Source organism: Cajanus cajan, chromosome 1 (assembly GCF_000230855.2).
Source record: "Cajanus cajan strain Asha chromosome 1, NIPB_CcT2T_4, whole genome shotgun sequence".
NCBI lineage: Eukaryota > Viridiplantae > Streptophyta > Magnoliopsida > Fabales > Fabaceae > Cajanus > Cajanus cajan.
In genome coordinates, this window is record NC_138517.1 from 46,245,137 (window position 1) to 46,254,724 (window position 9,588).

The 9,588-nt window shown below is 28.1% G+C and overlaps 2 protein-coding genes across 2 annotated transcripts; one reads left to right on the forward strand and one right to left on the reverse strand.

The window, feature by feature from the left end:
- Window positions 1–533: 533 nt before the first annotated feature.
- Window positions 534–7,615, forward strand: LOC109817224 (triacylglycerol lipase 2). The gene is made up of 9 exons (XM_020382439.3): window positions 534–1,175; window positions 1,922–2,038; window positions 4,906–5,046; window positions 5,154–5,264; window positions 5,513–5,656; window positions 5,743–5,783; window positions 6,059–6,138; window positions 6,259–6,354; window positions 6,753–7,615. The coding sequence occupies exons 1-9, from the start codon at window positions 984–986 to the stop codon at window positions 7,073–7,075; spliced, it is 1,245 nt and encodes a 414-aa protein (XP_020238028.1). The 5' UTR covers window positions 534–983; the 3' UTR covers window positions 7,076–7,615.
- An 83-nt stretch (window positions 7,616–7,698) lies between these two features.
- On the reverse strand, window positions 7,699–9,235 carry LOC109817223 (mavicyanin). Its single transcript, XM_020382438.3, has 2 exons — window positions 8,919–9,235; window positions 7,699–8,301 (listed from the first exon to the last, which is right to left on the reverse strand). Exons 1-2 carry the CDS (start codon window positions 9,079–9,081, stop codon window positions 7,913–7,915), a joined length of 552 nt encoding a protein of 183 aa, XP_020238027.1. The 5' UTR covers window positions 9,082–9,235; the 3' UTR covers window positions 7,699–7,912.
- Window positions 9,236–9,588: the final 353 nt, after the last annotated feature.

The window sequence follows — 9,588 nt, forward strand, 5'->3', positions numbered from 1 at the left end:
CATTGTAACAATATAATATATTTATTTTAAATTTTATTTTGTATTAATTAATATTGGGTTTTTGAGTTGATAATGATATAACAAATTAATAAACTTAATTTAAAATTTAATTTGTATCATTGTTTACTTTATAAATTCATAACATTATATTTGCGTCAATATATTAATGATTTACATATATTTTGAAATATTTAAATTTTCACAAAAATAAATAAATTTAATTATGTTGAAACAATTAACCTGAACCAACCCAACTCAATCGTGATTCGATTGGGTTAGATTGATTTAAAAAAAAATTGCACAAATTAACTCATCCAATTAGTTAAATTTTGATTTAATTGAGTAACGAATCTGTTCAACCCAACCCACTTACACCCCTAATAAAATTTATATTTTAAAATTTTATTAGCCATGAAAATTGAGAAAATAGGAAATAAAAAACATCTTTAGAAAGGAAAAGGGATAATATAAACTAAAATGAGACGTTTGTTTTGATGTTTAATATTTTATTCTCATAATTTTATTTTTTTTAAAATGTTATATCCAAGTTTAACGTGTTTAGTTGTCATTGTTAATAAAAAAAATTAATTAAAAAATAAAATAAATAATAAATGTGAAAAGAAGTAGTTTATTAAAAAAAAAAAAAGTAATTTTCATTCTCATGATTATATAAAATACCCGTTTTTCACTTGGAAATGAGTAACATGTCAAATGTAAAAATTTTAACAAAAGAATAAATTTTCCTAAAAATAAAAAAAATGCAAAAATATGTTCTTAATTATAACCTTTTTAACAAAAGAATAAATATCCTTACTTTCACATTTATGAGAATAGAAAAGTATTACTCGAAAGAAACGTATTCAAAAGACTTTTTAACAACCCATTTTCCCATCATGTTCCACTTTTTGGGTTTCAACTTTGAACTCACTCTTCATCCCCTTGTATAAAAGGGATCCTCTTCCACACTTGTAAAACCAAAAGTCATGGCTCTCATGGGCTTGTTGGGTTTTGTTGCTTTGATCCTTTCTTTCTTTCTCTTACAATTTATGTCCCTTCAAGCACACGCATCAAGCCGTGCCTTTCATGGAAGAAAATACGTCGCAGCTCAACCTCCACTTCATGGCTTATGCACCTCTTCTGTCACCATTCATGGATACAAATGTCAGGAACTTCAAGTAAGACCTCTAAACATGTACTATATACTAATACATATTTAGAATATAACTTGCAAATGATTGTGAAAAAGATTTTATATTGTTGTTATTATCTGTTAAGAAATTCAACCAACATTAGTTGGCACTTGGCATCGTATTTTTTATTTCTTAACCAAGTTATTCGATGTTTAAGTCGTAGTTTTAAATATGAAACATATTATATTAGAAGAGAAATATTTATCTTATCTGTATTTATACTTTTAATGATAGATACTCATATCATATTAAGAAAAATAAAATACATTTCATGATCTTAAGAGATATTCTGAGTATATATATACTTCTTCTTCTTCTAACACTTTATCATTTTTATTGAAAATCATAAATTTTGTAAGTTAATTTTATATCTAATTTAGAGGGTCTCTCTTTTAATTCAGAAATAAAACTTATCAAAATTTATAATTTTTAGTTAATAAAAAAAATATTAACAGTAAAGTGTCACGGAAATTTCTCTAATCTTAATATACATCAAGTGACAAATATTGTTACATGTCGATTAATTAGAATAAAAAAAACAGTCATACACATATCTAATTACAAAACATTACATATAATAATTTATGAACTTTTGCTATAATTATTTTAAAATTTATTCTAACGATAATATTTGATTAATTGATAGAAGAAAAAAAAGTTTTTATAATCAGAAAACATAATCATTTAAGTCTTAGAATAAATGATTAAATGTTTCATACAACTTTACTCAGGTTACAACAAAAGATGGGTACATTCTTAGCCTTCAAAGGATCCCTCAAGGTCGAGGTGAGGTTAGTGGCGGTGTGACCAAGAAACAGCCAGTGATACTACATCATGGAGTATTGGTGGTAAGTTAGCAATTCACCATTTTCAATTTGGTCCTTCTTGAATGAAATAATAAATGTGTTTATAGTTAATTAAGATTTTATAATAATTTTATGTAGCTATATTATTGATATAAAATATGTAGTTAACTATTATGTTGATAACTAATTTTACCAAAAATTAATTATATTTAGTAAAATATATTTTTTAATCATATTCTTTTTATCAGATATAAATTTAAATTTTTGTTTAAAAAACTAAATCTAATATTGTTCAGATTAATAATTTGATAATTAAAAAATTTAACATGTTAAAATAATAGTAATGAAAATTTCAAAATTATTATTTTAGCATTATCTCGAACATTAAATTCATGTAGAATAGTTATTTATTGATCAGCCTTTTTCATTTTCCAAAAACATGCTATTCATAAATATCTGTTATAGCATTCATTAAAGAAGAACAGATCCACCAACCAGAAATGTCACACTCTCTCATTGTGTGAATCTGGCTCTGGTACAGAAAGGGTCAATTTTCGTGTCTGATATATTATATATACACAACTCTCGAGGTTTTTCCTTTAATTTCTTTTGATTTTGCCCCTATTCAAAGTATCGTACGTCACAACGAATGGGACGATCTAGATTTTGGCTTGCTTAAGACTCAAAAAGTTGGTGTTATAAATAAGCTTGGAAAAATAAAATTTTGTTGTATGATTCGGAGTATCCTTAGACTGGACTAGTATATATTTGATGAATTTTTATATATGTGATATGTAGCTGACTTGATAAACTCTCCCTAAAACTTTTTGGTAAAACATGATCCATTTTTAATTTCATCAAATTTCAATATTTAAGTGATTCATGAATTCTAATATTATTGTTAAAAATAAAAACTCTTTCTATAAGAAAATTGAAAAAGAATGCCTTATAAAGAAATAAGAAAAGACTATACAAATTTATTTATTGTGATTCAACTATTCATTATTTCTAATTGTATTATAAGTTTTATGGCAAAATTTGAAAAATTTTTCTTATAAATTTTTTCACAATAGTTTATAATTCTTCTTATAAGTTTTCTAGTAAAGTTTTTGAGAAACTTTTTCTTTAAATTTATCTCAGAAACTTAATAAACATCGTGGGGATTTTAAATTACCAAAAAATTAAATTGTTTGTGACAACAAAATTAACAGCTGGAATTATAATATTTTCTTGAAGTTTATTAAAACCAATAGAAATTAGCTGTTAGCATATACTTTTTTTTTTTTTTTTGTAGTGATCACTTCTTTATAATTCTTCTTGTTTCAAATACTTCTATTTATTAACTTTACATTTAATATTATAAAAAAAATTAAAATAAATAATTTTTTTAATTCTAATTAATATCCTAAAGATCTTTTTATATCAAAGAAAATTTTAGAAATTTAAATTATTTTTCCAACCATACTTTTCTAACAAAAGTTAAGAAAAAGTATCAGCACAAAAAATGAAAAAAGGTTATTAGTAACTTATTAGATAAAAAAAATAGAGAGAAATTCTAAAAGTAAAGAATAATCTTCAAAGATACTAACATCTATTTAAGATATCGACCTCCTACAACAACAAATGTTTTTTAATACAGCGACTTACTTAGTTTCATCTTTTAACATCTTGAAATCATTAATATATAAGCTTTTCAAAATGAACTGTTCAATGATTGATAGTTTCAGAAAAGAAAAGTGAAACCGAGATTCTCATTTCAATATTATTTTTCACTGTAATGGATAAAATGAATTAAAATGTAATATATTCTAGTATTATTTATAAAGGTTACAAAAATGAACATAATAAAGATTAAGTTTAGATTTTCATATTTTTATTATCTCAACTCCTTCCCATCAAATCAATAGGCTAATCCTAATTTAATATATTCTAGTATATTTTAAGGTAATTGACTCTCATTTTTACATTTTAATGGAGTCATGTGGCATATATATTGAATCTTTGGTTTCTTCTCTCTTTCTTTTTCTGTGAGACTTTAATGTGAAAAAAAAAAAAAAATATGGATCATCACTTAATTTTATTTTATTTTACAAGAAAGTTTAAATTAGTGTAAAATATGACTTCATATAAAATTAAAATCAATTACTAACTTATTTAAAGATTTCAAACAAAATGACAGATTGAAAGTTAAATTCGAACCTAAGTTCTAACTAATAAAATTGAAAAAACTTAATTAATTAGTTCTATCACTCACCCAATATGAATCATCACTTGATTTACACATGATACTATTTCACGAACAAACTAAAATTGACGAAGTTGATAATGTCTTGATAGGTGATACCAAGTTAAATTTAAATCTCATGTTGGCATGACCAACAAAAAAAGAATGTGCTATTTAATTAAAATAAAATAGGCTATGCATTTAAAGCAGTTTTCAATAAGTTAGAAACCACCGTAGAGTATAGGCTTATAGGTTCTAGCCTAATTGTTGCAATTGTAAATTAAAAAAAATATAAATATTAATATTGTGCTTAAATAATTTGCATGTCTTAAAAATATTAATCTTAGTAATGAAAATAATAAAACAAATAATACATATTAAAATAAATTTTATCACCAAATTATAATAGAGTATGAGAATTATTTGATTGGAGTTTAAGGCAACACTTGCAGTTGCCATGGAAATTTGACAAATCAAAATAATGCACCGTCTCAAACATACTTCATAGTTTAGGAACCCACTTGCTGATTTCTCTTAGTGCCTCATACAAACTTGAAACTATGCACATATATCATTATCATTAGACTTGCACAGATCATTGATGGATAAGTTTTGTTTGTTTCTTAATGCAAAGGAGTGCTTAAAAGTGTCGTCTGAATATGTTAGGACATGGGTTTGCATGCAGGATGGAATGACATGGCTTCTGAATCTTCCAGAGCAAAACCTGCCCTTGATTCTAGCTGATAATGGCTTTGATGTGTGGATTGCTAACGCCAGAGGAACAAGATATAGCTGCAGACACACCTCTCTGGATCCCTCTAGCCCAGTTGGTTCTTTTTATTTGCATGTTATTGTTTAATCAATCCTTATTCCTTAATGTCATCATTATTTTCAAGTGAATTAACATTTGTATGTGTTATGTAAATATGCAAGGACTATTGGAATTGGTCTTGGGATGAAATGGTGACTTATGATCTGCCTGCTATTTTTGATTATGTGTCCAACCAAACAGGGCAGAAGATAAATTTCGTGGGCCATTCTTTGGTATGTATCACATACATATCATACCTAATAACAAAAACTAAGATGCATTTTTTTAATTATTATTCTCTAAGTAGAAATGAAAATTTACTTGAATATTATGGTAATCCTTAATGTGAATGTGTATCATTCATCGTGAAATTTCAATTTTGATTGGAAAACATATACTGAAATCACTTTTGTCCAACCATTTATGTATCCAGCAATTTTAGATGTAGTTGATGCTAAAACTTCAAGGCCATGTTTGGCAGGGAACTTTGGTAGCTTTGGCATCCCTCTCTGAAGGGAAATTGGTGAATCAGGTAAAATCAGTAGCCCTATTAAGTCCAGTTGCATATCTGAGCCACATGAGGACAGCACTTGGAGTTATTGCTGCAAACTCCTTTGTTGGTGAGGTACATAAACTAACCAATAGGTACATAAACCATATATAGCAGGTAGAGGTTCCTAATTCTTGGGTTTTTTGGTTTTGGTCAAACAGATCATCAACCTTATTGGTATGGCAGAATTTGATCCAAAAGGGTAAGAACATGCAAATAGGCAATCTTACAATACTTAAATGCAGTACCATATGTAATCTTTGTGTTGTCTCTAGTCAGAATTGAAATCTTATGTTGATATTATATGTAATAAATGATTTTATTAAATGGTAATGTATTATCAAGATAAAACTATAATTCTGATCGAAGAACAACACCAATACTATTTATGATATTGTATCTAAATTTTGTCCAAATTTAAAACCTACTAGTATTCTACACATAATTTAATGTTCTTTCAACATTTATTTTGACTAGGTTACCTGTTGTTGACTTTATCAAGTCTCTCTGCCTTTACCCTGGGTTAGACTGCACAAACTTGTTTACTGCAATAACTGGTCTAAGTCTTTGCACAAACTCTTATGGCTTGTTACCAATTTGATTTCAGGCACTAGACACATTTTCACACATATCCAGTGTTTGACCATGTGTATGTACGGCTGAATTGTCCTATTCAGGTGAAAATTGCTGCCTCAATTCTTCAACTGTTGATCTATTCATGGAGAATGAACCTCAGCCAACATCAACAAAGAACATGGTGCACTTGTCTCAGAGTAAGAATTTCCAATCTGGCTAGTCAAGTAGTTAACTAATGATTTAATACTTTTTTAATTCCTATAATTTTATAAATTTTCCCTTTTAATCTTTGTAATTCAAGACATGTTATTTTAATATATATATATATATATTTTTTTTTTTCTTTTTCTTTTTAGTCCTTTACTTTTATAAATATTATCTTTTAGTCTTTATAACGATAAATGACATATTAAAACGAAAAAACATAGTGTGTATAGACATTAAAACGGAACGTTTTTAACGATAGGAATCAAATGAAAAAGTTTATGAAATTATAGGAAACAAAAAGGTAATTAAACTTTAATTAATTAGTAGTTCAATGAATGTAATTATTTTTATGACTGAATAAGGAAGGATCTTCTGTGATTTCATGCAGCTGTTAGACTTGGGGTTTTGACAAAATTCAACTATGAGAGACCAGAGTATAATATTATGCATTATGGAGAAATTTATCCTCCAATCTATAACCTTTCCAATATCCCCCATAACCTCCCTCTCTTCATAAGCTATGGTGGCAAAGATGCACTCTCAGATGTTATTGATGTAAGAAATATGCTTGATCACTTGAAGTTCCATGATGAAGACAAGCTAAGTGTTCAGTTCATCGAGGAATATGCTCATGCTGACTACATTATGGGGGTCAATGCCAAGGACATGGTGTACAATGTTGTTACTGCATTTTTCAAGCATCAATTTTAACACTTGAAAGGGAGTCTAGCTTATAATTGCAACAAATTGCTTCTATATATGATAGAAAGTCATGGATTAAGTTATCACTAACTTCAATCCAACTAATTATTAGAGGATCACAAATAATTATTTGGATCATATATAGTTACATGAACTAGCTACAGAAAATATTTGGAAAGGTCATAGTACTACCTCTGGATATCATTATTTCTTGATCAAAGAATATCTACTCTCGAATATCTGAATGTCTTAAATTTCTTAGATTTGTATTCCTGTTATTTCTCAAAGTAATGGATCAGTATTATATGTAGATCAAAAAGTCTATTTAGATATTTAGGTTCACGATGTTATATACGAGGGATTGGCCCCTTTCACTAGGGCCAATTCTTGTTAGTTCTATCAACTTTATCTATAAAAAAAATTATAACCAAGAGCCACAAAATTAATAGGATATATTTAAAATTAACTGTTGATAATGCCAAGAATCATAACAATGAAAGAAATATTCTTTTAATACATTAATTTTACTAAGGAAGAGATGTGTGATTTAAAAATAATATAGAGTATGACAGCATATTCAAAGATCTCTTATGGTTAAGAGTATAGTTTACTCTACAAACTAACCAAAGTGATTATAATAATCAAGTAAAAACTATTATTGAGATACATGTACTTTTAATACTACATATAAAGCATATGCAAGTCCCTTATCTGCCTCGTAGCAGCTCAATTAGGGACTAGCTCCGAATTATGTGAATACAACGAGATGAATTAGAATTGCCATGCCACCATAACCAACAAGTGTATATACTTGTGACATTTATAAACCCAACTTCATATTACGAATTAAAACAAGGAAATCATTATTGTGACTGATAATGCAAGAATGAAAATGAATGAGGTGAAGCATTGTGAGGCTGAAGATGTATCGGTTGTAGTGGTAGTAGAAGAAGATGGTGATGATGAAGGTGAAGATGATGATAACGGTGACGATGATGGTGATGGTGATGATGCAGGAGAAAGTGCATTCCCTTTCACTGTGGTAATTTTCACCTTCATCCCTTGACTACAGTGTCCCAAGGTACCACAAGTAAAGTACCTTGTACCTGGCTTGTCCAGTTTCACAACATCGTTGCCAGTGCTCAAGGACTTGATTGGACTGCTAATATCACAATTCTTGTAGGCACTCTCACTGCCTAGTTCAACCACACTATGCAAAGAAGTGTACTTGAAAACTGCAAAAATGATCACAACAATAATAACATGTCGATCTCATTTGTCCACAAAATTTGAAATTTTTCATTTATTGTCAAGGTTTTAACGTGTGTTCATGGTTGTTGTTGTTGGAGATTCTCTATTATCTAGTGACATGATCAAATTATATTCTATAAAATTAAGTTATATGAAAATTCACTTTATATAAGAGTTGTTGTTAGAGGTATAAATAAATTCTCACATTATTAAAAAAAAAAAATAAGGGAGAATACTGTTTATAAACACACATGTTTCTTTCGACACGAAACTTTTGGATGACTAATGAGAAAAATTAAATTTATGATAGTTTAAGTTTAAAGTAGATTATATTATACCAATGATGTATATATGTGAACTCTACTGCACAACAATTGTAATTACAACTTTGTCAAAAAATCTAATATTATGAAAAATTATAGAAAAATGCAGTTGATGTAACTGCTACAACACAGAAATTCCAAAATTCTTGACGTTGTGGCCGCCATTACAAGAACTTACCGGTTTTAATTAACGAAATTTGTTTTAAGAAAATTCTTTGTTGTCATGTAATATTTAAAGAAAGAAAAACCAATGTGATAATTATGTAAAAGAAACATACCAAGTTTATCTCCAACCTTGAATGTTTGGCCTGAAATCCATGTCTTAAAATCTGTAGATTGATCCCAGCCTTGGCTTCCACCAACTACATGTTGTGCTGCAAAGGCCTCCTTTGCAATCAAGGTAGCTACGAGAGCCAGGAAAATTGTGTTCTTGTGCCCCATTGTTTCCTTTTTTCTTTGTTCTCAACCTTCTGCTTACTATCACTATGTTGGATATTATCAGGGTCTTGTTTGAGCGTTGTTATGATTCATACCTATTTATACGCGAGGTCAGAAAGCATCATGTGGCACAGTGTTTCTTATTAACATATAATAAGCTATTTTGATTATAGTGTTATTATTATACGTTGAAACTACTCTTAAATTGAATTTGTTGCAATATGATCACTTGACAATATATATATATATATATATATATATATATATATATATATATATATATATATATATATATGTATGTAGATGGTAAAATCTAATTGGATCGTCATCTCTTTGATTACAGGGCAAAACAATGGTGCAATGTGTGAAGTATCATTCCTATGTTTTCAGTGATTGGATTGGCCGCAAAGCATTCTCGGGTGGGTAAAGGTTGATAAATCTTGGCGTTTAAACAAAGTTGTCATGAGACACAAGTTTAGGCATAGCTCGTCTAGATGCTCAATTTTGAAT